Below are 15,204 nucleotides of genomic sequence, written 5' to 3' on the forward strand. Positions count from 1 at the left end.
AGGCTGCAGTGTTTGGTATCTTTGCAAAAATTGCACAAAGTTAAAAACTTGGGCTAAAAACTCAGCTGGCCTTATGAAAGTTACATCTTCTCTAGCCTTTGACTTACCGTTTATGCTACCTCAAGGCACAATGCACTGCTTGTCAGGAAGCGGAAAGAGGTGTCTTGGCGCACTGCACACTCAGTAGCCATTGTGCAAAGCTGTGAACACCTTACTAGAAGCAGGTGTCAAGCCAGACAAGCAACTTATTTTTGACAAAGCAGTTTACCAAGCAATTGGTTACTCTTAAGAGCAGAATATTGTGAAGTAAACATTTTAAAAATTAAAATGTCATTAAAGGCATGTACTGCTATTGGAGAAATATCATAAAACATCTTTTTAATGTGAACACTACTTCATACAATGAAAAACTATTTACAATGTGCTGCTTCCAAATTGGCTGCTTTTACATCGTATATATTATACCCAGCACGTGTCTCCAGCCGGGGAGCTTCCGTCCAATTGCACGTCTCCGTGTATTCGATGGCTCTCCAAGGTCCCTGGGGGTTCAGGGGATCCGTCCGCTTACATTCTTCTTAGCAATTATGGCTCAGCAGGCATGCCACCAAAATCATCTACAGCCCAGAGACTCTGGCAATCACACATAAGTAAAATGTGCAGACTAGGTTTTGCTCCAATAAATACTAATTTGACAATACAATCCATTTCCACCTTAAGGAAAGTGTTTCCAGTTAGGAAAATGTTTTTTTTTCTCGATGGAACTAGAGTGACTAGTCTGTTGTTCGCACTAGAACTGAGTGATGGTGTCTTTGTATACAAATATAGCGTACTTTGGCCAGGAATATAATTTCTTGTTAAAGAGTTTATTTGCCTTCACACGCCGGACTGCTACATACATTCACAGTTTTAATAGATTGTAATGAGCTATTCCAGTTGTGCTTTAAGATCCCAAATATTATTTCCATTAGTGAGTGCAAAGTTCCGTTGGACTGCCACTGGTCCTAGAGTCACGAACTCCAGAATGATCGCTAGCAAGTTCCCTCATTCTTCGGGTTCATCGTTGGCTTTCTCCGGGATGACCTCCAGGCTCCGGCGGGGCTTCTGACCGTCGGCATTTTCTGTCCCTGGTTTATTCAGTCCACACGAAACAGCAGCATAATGGATTTGTTTCAGGTTCTCCAAAGTCTCATTCTTGGCGTATTTTAAAAGGTCCGCTTGCCCCTGGAACAAAACATACGATGAAACACATTAGATGTGGCCTGACACTGTGACAGCTCGCACACGGAGGTCTTCCGCCGAAACGGAAACACCTCCAGGGGAGCGCGGGTATTTCTTATTGGCAGGGCATCTGAATGGGTCAGTTTGAATAATGAATGAGTTTGCTTTCCCGGTTTTGACGCCACGCTCCAGGAGCACGCTGCCTTTTCAGTCCTTTCTGTGCACAGATCTGAACAGAGGTGTGTGTATGTGTGTGTGTGTGTACGTGTGTGTGTGTGTACCGTTCCCGTCTGCCCTGGATAAAACGACCTCTTCCACTGATTGTTTGGCCTCTTTTGGATTTTCCTTTTAAGGTTTGTTTTTCATAAACTGTTTATTCTGAAATACGTATAAACTCACCGAGGATGCAGATATAGTATAGAGAGGTCTCGTGTGCCCAAATGTGCCCGAAGGCTTACATACGTCTTATGTCTCTGGTACGACTTCCACACCAGGGGCGGGCACCGACTCAACACGTGTGTACAGTTCTGCATCACTTCACCCCACACGCGGACTCATGGAACCATCACTGAAATCAACACACAGAGCTGACCCGTCGCCACAAAATCTCCCTGTGCTGTGCCCCACAGTCACACCCATCTCCGCCCCTCCACCACGCCTAGCCCTTGACAACCTCTAACCTGGGGGTGGGGGGCTAACTTGTGCATCTCAGGCGCTTGGCTGCATCCCTGGCCTTCACCCACTAGTGACTAGCAGTAGCCACTCAGCTGAGACAACCGAACCGTCCAGTCCACAGACCTGTCAAATGTCCCCTGGGGAGCGAAACTGCCTGGAGAGCCAGTGGTTTCTGGGTTACTGAGTAGAAGAGAGGATGCGGAGTACATTGCTCCGTTGTTATAAATTCCAACATTCCTACTTTGGTTTTGGTTCTATTTTCCTTTCCTATATTTAATCTGCTTCCCGCCAACCAGCGGTTCTACTAATACTGTCATCTTTCCTTCCTTCTTATCCTCTTTGCTCACTATTTTTCCCCTTTTCTTAAGCTCTAAGCTTATTCTACTGCTCTATGATTCCACTATAGTTTCCCTTTTTCTTTGCCGTACTTGTATTCTTAGTACCATCCCTTCCTTCTCCCGTTCTGTTTTTTTTATTTTTATTTTTGAACTGGCTCCCAGTGCACACCCCCATGAAAGTACTTCTGTATAACTTGGGGCCAGCTGCGAGGGGGGACAGGTAAGGACCAACAGCTGGAAGATAGTCGGATCCCAGTCACCAGTGAGACCAAACTGCAGTGCAATTTAAGTCACCAGGAGGTGGGAATCCACAGAATGGTTTGTGGTTTGCCGTTTACTGTTCGGGATTTTCCTGCTTTGCAGAGAGACCTTTAATTAGTTACTATAAATAGATGTTCCATTACTCAGTTTAACTGAAGGAGCTTCGTTTTTATTCAGTGGCACTAGCACTGAACTCCTTCACTGACGTTTTATAAGTAGTAACATCTTTGTATATAAATATACCATATTGTTCTGGGAATGTAAGCTCTTGTTAATGAGTTTATTTGTCCTCACATGTCGGATTGCTACATATTTAGGGTTAATAGATTGTAACTAGGTAATAGTCCATTTGTGCTTTAAAATTCCAAACATTGTTACTTTTAATTAATACACTTGCATCTTAGAATCGGTAGTCCCAGGTTCTCATCAAATCTGGGCAGAAAGCACAGAGCTCCCGTCACCCCACCCCTGCACAGGCACCCCCCCATCCCCCCACCACTGACATCCTGCCCCACGGCGCCAACCTGTTACAGCCCATGACCTTCCACTGTCCTGTCGCTATCGCCCGAGGCCCGTGGTGAACATTAGGGTTCACTCTTGTAGTTGTGTATCCCACGGTTTTGGGCAAAGGTACCCACATTCCCAGCACCATGCAAAGTCATTCCACTGCCCTAAAAATCCTGTGCGCTCCACCTACTCACCCCTCCCTTCCCCCTCATCCCTGGCAACCACTGATCTTCTTACTGACTCAATAGTGTTGCCTTTTCCAGTGTCATACAGTTGGATTTACGCAGTACGTAGCCTTTTCAGACAGGCTTCTTTCATTACATGCATTTAAGTTTCCTCCATGTGTTTTATGTCTCAGTGGCTTGTTTCTTTTTAGTGCTGAGGAAGATTCTATTGTCTGGATGTACCACAGCTTATTTATCCATTCACCCACTGAAGGGCATCTTGGTTACATCCAAGTTATGGCAATTATGAATGAAGCTGCTATAAAAATCCATGGGCAGATTTTTCTCTTGTGGACATAAGTTTTCAATTTATGTTGGTAGATATCAAAAGAACAGTGGCTAGTGTGTCATATGGTAGAAGTATGTTTAGTTTTGTAAGAAACTGCCCAGCTGCCGTCCAAAGTGGCTGCACCCTTTTGCGTTCCCACCAGCGGGGAGTGCGAGTTCCTCCCAGCTGCTCCGCGGTCTCGCAGTGTGTGCTGTCGTCAGTGCTGTAGATTTTGGTCATCATGACGGGTGTGTAGTGGTGTCTCACTTTTGTGTTAACCTGCAAATCTGTAATGACATGTGAGGCTGACCATCCTTTCACACACTCACTTTGACATCAGTGTATCATCCTTGGTGAGGTATCTGCTCGGGTTTCTGGACTGTTCTAAAATTAGGTTGTTCATTTTCTTATCATCGCATTTTGAATAACAGTCCTTTATCTAATATGTATTTTGTTGATATTTTCCCCAAGTCTGTAGCTTGTCTTCCTATCCTCTTAACTTGCCTTTTCAGAGCAAAAGTTGTTTCATTTTAATGAAGCCCAGCTTCTGAATTTTTCATTCGTGAATCACGCACGTCTTTGGTGTTGTATCTAAAAAGCACTGCCATCCCCAAGGTCATCTTAACTTTATCCTATGCTTTCTTCTAGGAGTTCTAGAGTTTTACACTTTGCATTTAGGTGCATGATCCATTTTGAGTTAATTTTTGTGAAGGGTAAAAGGTCTGTGTCTAGATTCACTTGCATGTGGATGTCCATTGTTCCAGCTCCATTTGTTAAAAAGTCTATCTTTGCCCATTGTATTGTCTTTGCTTCTTTGCCAATGGTCAGCCAACCACGCACAAGTGTGGGCCTGTTTCTGGGCTCTCTGTTCTGTTCCATCAAAGTGACTACCTACCCCTCACCGACACCACACTGCCTCGATGACTGCAGCTTTCCCAGAAACCTTGAAGTCAGGTAGCATCAGTCCTCTGACTTTGTTCTTCTCCTTCAATACCGTGTTGGTGATTCTGGGTCTTCTGCATCTCCACAGAAACTCCGGAATTGGTTTGTTAGTATCCACAGAATTACTTGTTAGAATCCTGAATGAGATTGCACTGAGTCTATATATCATGTTGGAAATAAATGACATCTTGAAAATACCGAGTCTTCTTATCCATAAACATAAAATGTTGCTCCATTTATTCACTTCTTTGATATATTTCATCCAAGTCTTGTAGTTTTGCTTATATAGATCCTCATATAGACCATGCATATTTTGTTAATTTATACCTAAGTATTTCTTTTCGGGAGAGTGCTAATATAAATGGTACCATGTGTTTAATATCAAATTCTTTTTGTTCTTTCTTGCTACTGTATCTGGGAAAGTGACTGACTTTTATACATTAACCTTGCACCCTGCAAATTTTCTGTAATAGCCTATTAATTCCAGGGGATTTTTTTGGTCAACTTTTTTTTTTGGAATTTCTACATAGGGGAGTTTTTTCTGTCAAATTGTTTTTGGAATTTCTACATAAATGATGTCATCAGTGAACAAAAAGTTTTGTTTCTTCCTTACTAATCAATATACCTTTTTTCCCTTTTCTTTTCTTGCTGCATTAGCCAGGACTTCTAGCAGTGGTGCCAGGAGACGTCTTGCCCTCATTCCAGATCTTAGTAGGAAAACTTGGACTTTCTCACTATTAAGTATGATGTTAGTAATAGGTTTATTCGTACATGTTCTTTATCAAGGTGAGGAAGTTCTTCTCTATTCCCACTTACCGAGAGTTTTTTCATGAGTAAGTGTTGGATTTTGTCACTGAGATGATAATGACTTTTTTTAGCTGATGTGATGGATTATACTAACGGGTTTTTGATGTTGAACCAACCTTTCATATGTGGTATAAATTTCACTTGACCACAGTGTATAACTCTTTTTATACATTGTTGGGTTCTACTGTCAATGTTTTCTTGAGGGTTTTTGCATGTATGTTCATGAGTGACACTGGTCAACAGTTTTCTTATAACACCTCTGGTCTTGGCATTAGGGCAATGCTGGCCATGTAGAATGTATTAGGAAGTATTCCCTCTGCTTCAATTTTCTGGAAGAGACTACAGGGAATTGGTATAATTTCTTCCTTGAATGTTCAGTAGAATTCACCAGGGAATCCATTGGGCTGGTGCTTTCTGTTCTTAAAGGTTATTAAGTATTGAGTCCACTTCTTTAATAGAGATAGGTCTATTCGGATTGTCTGTCTCTTCTTGTGTGAGCTCTAGCAGGCGGTGCCTTTCAAGGAATTGGTCCCCTTCTTCGAGGTTATCAAAACTGTGGACATGGAGTTGTTCACGGTATTTTGTAGTTATCCTGTCACAGCCCATTGGATCTGTGCGATGTCCTTTCTTTCATGTCCGATCTCAGCAATCTGTGTCTGCTCTCTTTTCCCTCCAGTTGGCGTGACTAGAGGCTTACTGATTTTACTGATCTTTTCAAAGAACTGACTTATGTTTTTTTCGTTTTCTCTATTAATTTCTTGTTTTCAGTTCCATTGATTTCTGTGCTAATATTCTTATTAGTAAAAATTGGTGGCTCTCTGATCAAAATGCCTACTTGGCCTGTTCTCCTGGACTCAATGTGCCCCAAACTGAGTTCCTGAGACACCACCCCCCCCCCGCCCCCGTAACTAGCACTTCCTAGGTTAAGACAACTCTGTTCTTGCAGTGACTCAGACCAAAGACCTTGGCATCATTTCTGCCTCCTCTCATTTTTTGCACCCCTCTTCCCGCCTGTCAGACCTCTTGTTGGCTCCACCCTACAGACTCATAGACACAGAGTACAGACTGATGGTTGCCTGAGGGTAGGGGGTCAGGGTGGAAAAGGTGAAGAGAATCAGAAGTACTAATCAGTAGTTACAAAATACTCCCGAGGATGTAAAGCACAGTATAGGGAATACAGTCAATAATGTTGCAGTAACTACATATGGGGCCGGGTGGGTGCTGGAAATATTAGAGGGGACACTTACTCAAGTCTAACCCCTATGTTGTACACCTAAAACTAACATGAAATAATACTGAATGTAAACTGTAATTGAAAAATAATTTTAAAAATAATAACACACATATACGTTCTCACCAACTCCAACCACCCTCATTGCCACCACTGCAGCTTTCTCTGGATTTGTGACAATGGCCTTCCAGCTGGTGGTCCTGCTTCTCCCTTCTCAACAGGACGGCCAAACAGATCCAATAAAAACACAGTGAGAAGGCGCCTCCCCCTCTGTGGCTCCCCAGACAACTCAGGGAGAGTCCAAGTCCTTTCCCGCAGCGCTCTAGGACCTGCCACCACCCTCCCTCACCCCGCCTCGCCTCTCAGTCTCTGTTACACCAGGCTCTGGAATGTTCCCCAGCACAGCAGGTCCTCTCGGCAGCCTCGGGTCTGTGCCCTCCTGTTCCCCAGAGCAAGGAGTGCTCCTCCCCAGAAATGCACAACAGCTCACTCGCTCTCCTCCTGCAGGTCTTGACTCAGAAGCGCCCTTTTTGGTGCCAACCTTTCTAAAATTAGAACTCCCACCTCCTGCTCAGAGTTCTCTTTACCCCTTCCCTGCCCTGCTTTCTCCAGGACGCGTATTATCAGACACACTCTCCCGCCTCGTTTACTGTCTGTCCCTCCCGTTATGTGTGAACTCCACGGGGGCGGGGACTGGGTGTCCTTAGGTCACTTAGGTGGGCTCAGGAAGCATGTTGAAGGAACGCAATGAAGGTATCAATCTCTTTAATTCCCATGGCTTCCCCCACCCCCAAACAACGTGTTTTCCCTTTCTCTGCATTTCTATGTATCACAAATAGGTATTTTAGTTTATTTTTACATAAATGATTTCAAACAAACTACACTAGTCTTCAGTTTCTTTTTTGTTCACCAAAAACCATGTTTTGGCAATCTTTCCATGTCAGCATGTATAGACCTACCGCTGATGACAGGGCATTCGAAAATAAGATCCCCAGATGGTGTAGGATAACTAACGGGGTAACAAGAGAGTTCTTTATCTGGTTGAATCTCAAGTTTCCCAAGTTCAGACAACTCACTGTGGCAGACCAGACCTTTGGCCATTATCCAAATGAGACACCGAGTACCTCTGTGAGTGCTAGATGCCGGCCTGCGGAGCTGCCGAACTTGACCCTCATCACTCATTGTATTCTATGCATCTAAAAACATGTCTGGCATGCCTTGGAATTATGGCGTCTAGAGTGAGTAGGAAACAATCCTGAAAGAGGCGACGGAGTTCGCTGTAGCACTGTTCACAGCAGCCTGCTTCAAAAGAGCACAGGCTATTTACGACGCTGCTGCCCACCGACACAGGGTGTCTGGCTTTGAAGACGCCTACGGAACGGGCTCTGCAGTGTTTTTAGTCGAGAAGCTGAAACCCTAGTTGGTTTCACACATTCTGTGCTGAGTTTCATAACTTATTCTATTTGGTTTTCATCTTGAAAGATTTATAACAACCTTAGGTCAAAATATTTAAGATTCTTAGTTAGACTCAGAAAACGATCTTTGGAAGATACAGCCAAGGGCGGGGGGATCCCAGCGGCTGTTGCTGAGGGTCTGTGTGACCCTGCTCCTTCTGGCTCGGCCCGTGGCTCACCTGGCATTGGGCCGGAGGCTGGAGCAGCCAGGGAGGAAGGTGGGCGGACGCCATGGGCCAGAGCCAGTGCCCGGCCATGCTCGACTCCAGGCAATCAACAAACTTTCTGTCCGACCGCAAAGGATGCCCCAGTTTTTAACAAATTGAAAATGTTTCAAGGCACATCTGTTAGTACTACACACGGCTTTTGAATCCAAGATTAACGATCACACTTCATTGCTTTTATTCAAACCTAGAGCTGGAACAATAGGGATTGTATAGATCAGCTAATTTTTTCAAAGCTTTTTTGTCACACTATTTATACAGAAAAATGAACTTGCCCTAATTCTGAAGTGAGTGATCGAGTGTGGCCACAAAGACTCCCCGGCCTCTGCCGCCAGCCCACGCCATGGGTGCATGGCTGAGAGGGAGCGAGAATAGAGACTCCCCCCTCCCCCCGCCCTTCCCCGGGGGCCAGCAGTCGCTCCACTTCCAACTTCCATGCAGTGGGAAGGAAGAGAAAGAAGGCACACAGACCATTTTTGTTGTCTGAAGGAGGCACAAAAGTCGTCGAATACTTTTTTAAAAAATTGCAAATAGGAATGCAAGTTATCAGTGTCTGGTTTGACCTCAGCACATCTGGAGCCCATAGTGACTTTTGGGTTTTTCTGGGGCCAAAGGCCCCAGCGCAAGAAGGGGCACCTGGATGGTGCAGACTAGGCTGCTGCCTTCTGGCTTCTGGTTCTGCTCCGGAACACAGAGAGGACCACAGCAGATTTTACGTGCTGTCTCGGACGCCTGCTGTTCCCCAAGAGATGCGGCTGACTCCGGGACGAAGAAAGAAGGCAGGCGCGCGGGGAGCACCCAGGCCCGGCAGGATGGTGGACTGCCACCCAGAGCGAGCCCGATACCCTCCACATGCCGGGCCCTCGCTCAGCAATTTGTTATGGACGTGTCCCTATCGTTCCCATCACCGTGCAAGTCTCCAAGAGGCCTTAGGTCCCCTCAGTGTCACTCTAAGTAAGAGGACAGAACACAAGTCTGGGGTCCCTCTGCTGTCCCTCACTCGAGCATCTGCTGCAAGCAGAGCCAGAGAATCAAACCTGCACAGCCCCAACGTGGTCCCGTTTATCTAGACAATTAACAGTGGGTTGTCACAAACACAGTGCCTTTTAGCAAACACTGTGTGGTTAGTCACTGACCGGGGTGATGTGAGATACATGAAAAGTGAACACATTTCAAGCCAGGATTTTATAAGTAAACAGAATCGCAGGCCAAATGCACAAACCTCTTTTAAGAGTGCTATGGAAACTATTTAATAGGTTGTATTTCTTACAACTACAATCCAAATTGGCACAGAAGGGCTGGGAATGTAACTATAGTTCTAAGTTTGAAACCACAGAACCTCTTTTTTCCCAGGAAACACCTAATGGCAGGTGACGCGGGTGCTGCAGGAGGGCCCCGGAGCCCGGGGCCCTGGAATGGGAGGCCTGGCAGCATCCATGGAGGACTTGGCAGCGGCATCCAGGGCCGAGGTGGCGGCTGGGGTCGGGGTCGGGGTCGTGGCCGTGGAGCTCTTGGAGGCAAGGCCGAGGATAAGGAGTGGATCCTCGTCACCAAGTTGGGCCGCCTGGTCAAGGACATGAAAATCAAGTCTCTGGAGGAGATTTGGAGGTCTGTCCCTTTGCTCTGCCCATCATTGACTTTTTCGTGGGGGTGTCCCTCAAAGACTAGGTTTTGAAGATTATGCCCACGCAAAAGCAGACACGTGCAGGTCAGAGGACTCAGTTTAAGGCATTTGTCGCTATTGGGGACTACAAAGGACACGCTGATCTGGGTGTTCAGTGCTCCAAGGAAGTACCACTGCCTTCCATGGAGCCATCATCCTGGTCAAGCCCTCTACTGTCCCTGTGCGGTGAGGCTACTGTGGGAACAAGACTGGCAAGCCCCACACTGTCCCTTGTAAGGTGACCGGGCGCTGTGGCTCTGTGCTGCGGCGTCTGATCCCTGCAGCCAGGGGCACTGGTGTTGTCTTGGCCCCTGTGCCCAAAAAGCTGCTGCTGAGGGCTGTGTCTACAACTGCTACGCCTCAGCCAGGGGCTACACTGCTGCCCTGGGCAACTTCACCAAGGCCACCTTTGCTGCTGTCTCTGAGACCTACAGCTACCTCACCCCCGACCTCTAGACAGAGACTGTGCTCACCAAGTCTCCCTGTCAGGAACACACCCACCATCTTGTGAAGACCCACACCAGGGCTTCTGTGCAGACCACCCAGGCTCCAGCTGTGGCCACCACATAATTTTTGTGCAAGGAAAATAAAGTGAATTAAGCCTGTTAAAAAAAAAAAGGAAAGAAAGAAACCATAGAACCTACATTATGCCCAAAATTAGATTATGTGGGAATGTATACCAGCAAAACCTTCTGGAAAGAATAGTTACCATTTACTGAGTGACTACTGTATGCTGGGCACTGTGCTAAGCCCTTTACAAAGATTATCTCATGAGAGTTTCTCAATTCCGTGAGAGAGTACAGTTACTATCGCACTTCAGAGATGAGCAAGCTGGCCTGGCCAAGTGGCCCAGGTGGTTGAAGCGTTGTTTCGTATACAAACGGCTGTGTCCTCAACCCCTGGTCAGGACGTATACCTAGGTTTGCAGGTTCAGGGCACGTAGTAGAGGCAACCGATCGATGTTTCTGTCTCACACAGATTCTCTCTCCCTCCCTCCCTCCCTCTCTCTGTAAAGCAATAAACATATCCTTGGGTTAGGATTTTTAAAAATTGAAGATGAGGAAACTGAGTTAATTTTTTTAGATTTTATTTATTTATTTTTAGAGAGGGGAAGGGAGGGAAAAAGAGAGAGAAACATCAATGTGTGGTTGCCTCTCACACGGCCCCCACTCTGGCCCCCACTTGGGACATGGCCTGCAACCCAGGCATGTGCCCTGACTGGGAATGGAACCTGCAATGCTTTGGTTCACAGCCCGCGCTCAATCCACTGAGCTACACCAGCCAGGGCTAGGAAACTGAGTTTAGAGAGATAAAGGTCCTCATCCAAGGCAGAGTCTACTCAACGAATCACGCTCACATACAGGTTTCTCTGAGTGTTTTCGTTTCTTACATGTGACACTTGAAAGAAAGTAAGTAAAGTGGAGCGTCCACCACATGTTTCACGTACTCAACGCATCACCAACTGTGCAGACACTCCGCTCGTCCTGTAGTCAGCACGGGAACAGAAACACAGGCTTCTAGTTCGTGTGTGTGGAGCGAGGACTGAGTGAGCAGGGAGCAGATGGGCTGTGGGGGTCTCGGCACTGGTTCCAAACGGCCGTCACTACGCACTGAGGTCAGCTCCCGGGAAAAGGCCCGGTGTGGCCGGCTAAGGCTGCGGCACGTGCACAGACCTGAGGAAGGTCCTCAGCTTGGCCAGACCTTCTTCCCACTGAAGTCTTGGTGAACCTTGCACCTGACAAAGATGCAAGCTGGTGGCCATCAGCACCTATAGCTAGAGCTACAGGGGATGATGGCACATACTTTTCTCTAGGAGGTGAGATTTGCTTCAACGGGCTCGTTATTCTTTCTGTCCTGTTGGCTTCCTCTCCTGTTGATTCACAAGTTTGAAGGGAGAGAAATGGGAGCTGCAAACAAACTCGCCTCACCGAATGCTTACAAAGTAGTGCTGTCCCTCTCCCTGCCTCCCACCCCTGAGAGGGCTCGGGGGCGTCGACCAGGTGTGCGTGGGGCTCTGAGTGTGAAGAAGAGCCCTGCGAACACGGCTCCTTACCCTCCACTCTCCTCTTGGCCCTGAGACGCGCTTGCCTGTGCGACGAACGGTCTTGGTGGAGGAAGGCCATGGGCCCATCTGAAGGCTAACCTCATGTCTCGTGTCTATTCTCCACCCATCTTCCTTTTTTATTTTTATTTTTTGCCAATATTTGTGCTACTTCATCACATTTAGTTATTCCTTAAGTTAACAATGGTTGTGCTCAAAGGTTTGTACAAAAGTTGATAAACATTCTAAATATAAGATTCAATTTAATTAAGTTCAGAATGAATGCCTTTCTGCTCAGAAACAATTTTATGTTTCACTCAAGGAAGATCGGGGGTTGGGGGACAGGTGCTGGGGGGCAGCCCCGTGGGGAAGGTGGTGTCTGAGCCGGACCGACTTCCCCACGTGGCTCCACGGCTCCAACCAACGGTGCCTGTGGGGCCTACCTGGGGTTCAGTGGTGCGGTTTCTGTCCTACAAAGCCTCCTAAGTTCCCACGGTGACCGTATCTCCTGTGACAGGCCTGGCCATAGGAAGGGCTAATTTTCACGCTGGCCATGAGCATGGCCCCTGCAGTGGGGGAAAGGCCTCGCCTGGCCCAGATGTGGTTGCTCTGAGGCAGAAGTGGGGTGTGGGTTTCAGGAGCAGCCATTGGAGCTCCCAGAGAGTGGAAGTGAGCCACAGGACCCAAGCACAGAAGGTAGCAGGTCAACAATGGGCAGAGAGACCAGGGCCAGAGAGGAGGCGGGGTGCTCGTGGATGCTGAGAGGGGGCAGAGCTGGACGGGCTAATGCTCCGCAAACGCCAGTGAAATGAAACCGGCGCACACCAAAGCACTTCCCTCGCCCTGTTACTCTGGTAGGTGCACCTTGGCATAATCAGATGTCAGTTGAGGGACTGCACATTCTGCACCAGTGGGGCGCAGCTGCTGGGGGCAGGGGTCACTGCGCTTTAAACACTCCAGGAGGCGTGGCCTGTCTGACCACAAACACCACAGCAGTTCGGCTGCCTGAGCCCTTGGAGGGGCTCTCACGCGCTAACGAGAGAAATGGCTTCCAGTTGATTACCTAGTTTTTCAGGAAAACAGGCAACATACTATATCACCTATAATAAACAGTGTAACTAAAGGATATTAGCATCAATAAAGTGATTAATTTACACACAGATCACCGAAGTGATTTTCAGAAAGGAAACAAATGCTGGGCTTCAGGTCGTTGAGGGGAGAGCACTGCGCCTCACGCAGAAACAAATGCAATCAAGGTTAACGTCTTACCAGGTGCGAAATGTGTCTGGTTTGACTATTTATTTTTGGCCTAAGTCTTAACGTTCCTAAAGGGACCAAGCCTCTATTTACATTCAGGGTTTAGTTTTTAGTCTTCTTCCGAGGGTGGAACGGCTCAGGGTGGGGAGGGGTGGCCGGGCAGCAATTCAACTGGAGAACATCTTGGGTTGTGACAGCTTCATCTGAGTCCTCGACTCAAGTGCTGCTCCATGCAACACGGTGTCGGCCTCTACTAACAGTAAGATGATTTTCAGACCATGAGCAAAATCATGCTGACGAGGCTCCCCCCGGGGCTGGTGAGCCCAGGCTCATGTGAAGTATTCGGGTCATTCTGGTTGCACTGTTCTATGCAGAACACTGACACACCAGAGCCTTCGGAAGGCCCAGGGGCCAGAGGGCCGGGACCAGAAGCCATCTCATCCTACAGCATCTGGGGAACAGCGCTAGCACGTCTGAGCCGAGTCGGAGAGCTAAGAACGGACAGTCCCCAGACGCGGGAAGGGGTGATGGAGAAGAGGGAGCGGGGTGCCTCTGTGCTGCCTGAGGGCACTGCTGGGACCGGTGGGGAGTGGGGTAGAGGCCAAGTCGCAGAGTCCTGACATGAATCCTCTAGGAGATTCCAGGACCTTTGAAATAGTAATAACCATAATAAACAGGAGAATTATCACCTGTGTAATGAATATTTTAGCAAATGGAAAATAAAGGGAGAGGAACTGTCTTGATTAAGCTGGAGGCTTGAAAACGCATTCCAGAATTTACCTCCCACATTCCTGATGAAAGGAGCAACAAGGGTAAAATTAGCAAAAACAAAAACAAATATAAAACCACCAACAGCAACCAAACAAAGAAAAGGATATAATGTAATTTAACACACTTCTAAAATGCACAGAATTCACGCTGACAGTTCACAAACATCCTGAAAATTCTAACAGCCAACCAAGCCAGAGGGAAGCAAAGTGGCTGACTGTGCTGTGCTGTTTTCACTGCTTTTTGATGGAGTGGAAGGTATGATGGGACAGAGGGCGGGACGACTCTCAGAAGCATTACGTTTCGTGAAAGAAGCCAAGCACGGAAACAACATGCTCCGCAATTCCATCTGGAACAGGTGGAATGACAGAGACGGAAATCAGGTCAGAGGTTGGCAAGGTGAAGGCATTTACTACAAAGGGGCACACGGGATGTTTGGTGGGGGGTGACAGAAAGCTCTATCATCACTGCCGAGGGGTGGCCTGACTATATATGTTTGTAAAAATTCACCAAATCATGTAGTCATAATTGGTGAATTTATTTTATATAAATTCAGTAAAGTTGACCAAAACGAAGAGAGAGAGAGAGAGAACGATGCTGTCTAATGAGAGTAAGGTCTGGAGGGCTGGCTTCTGAATGAAAGAAGTTTTCAGCTTCTCCCCATTCTGAGGCAGAAAGCCCAGCCCAGGACCCTTGCACATGAGCAAGCTGGGTCCCAGTGTTGAAACCAAGGCTGTCTGTGACCCCACCTGAGACCTGTCTCTTCTCTCTGCTGTTCCCTCCGGCTGCAGAAAAGTGTGGGTGACTACCTAATCTTGTGGTGACAGCAAACTAATTGAGACATTGAACTGACACCAAACAACATGGGCATTAGTCTTGGGACCAAATGGGAACATTTAAACCTGGACAACATAAAAAACGACGATATATGCTCAACTCCCTTCCTAGATATATTTTAGAGTTCTAATATTCTCATCTTTCATAGCAGAAAACTCAGCCAACAGAGCTTATAATGGAAATGTGCAGCTTTAAAAAACCCAACAAGATGATTCCTATGAACATTTTTCATCGCTGTTCCTTAACCTCAGGGAGTTAGAGGAAATGAATGCCTCTCACTGTAGAAGTTGTTTAGCATTTCATTCCGCTTCCTTATGGTTGACTTTTCTTCTGCTATATTAGGTAAAGTAAAACTTAGTGCTTTTTATAAGTTAAAACGAGCAATTATGATAGGACTCTATTTACTGACATATTTTATAATATCTGAGATGCTAGAGCTTACGAGATGCATCACTATTTACATACCGCTAAGAAAGAAAAATCACCGCC

The 15,204-nt window shown here is 46.8% G+C and overlaps 1 protein-coding gene and 1 pseudogene across 3 annotated transcripts in view; one reads left to right on the forward strand and one right to left on the reverse strand.

Moving 5' to 3' along the window:
* Positions 1-352: 352 nt before the first annotated feature.
* The window catches only part of PLCL2 (phospholipase C like 2), a 160,506-nt gene continuing 145,654 nt past the window's right edge, over positions 353-15,204 (reverse strand). For all 3 annotated transcript variants that reach the window (XM_045856973.1, XM_045856972.1, XM_045856974.1), the window contains one exon: positions 353-1,221. In XM_045856973.1, the coding sequence (XP_045712929.1) occupies positions 1,042-1,221 (180 nt within the window). In that variant the 3' untranslated portion in view covers positions 353-1,041. The remainder of the gene's footprint in view (positions 1,222-15,204) is intronic.
* On the forward strand, positions 9,513-10,382 carry LOC123830586 (annotated as a pseudogene).

This window comes from Phyllostomus hastatus, unplaced genomic scaffold (genome assembly GCF_019186645.2).
Source record: "Phyllostomus hastatus isolate PE091 unplaced genomic scaffold, TTU_PhHast_1.1 phas_scaffold_129, whole genome shotgun sequence".
Classification (NCBI taxonomy): domain Eukaryota; kingdom Metazoa; phylum Chordata; class Mammalia; order Chiroptera; family Phyllostomidae; genus Phyllostomus; species Phyllostomus hastatus.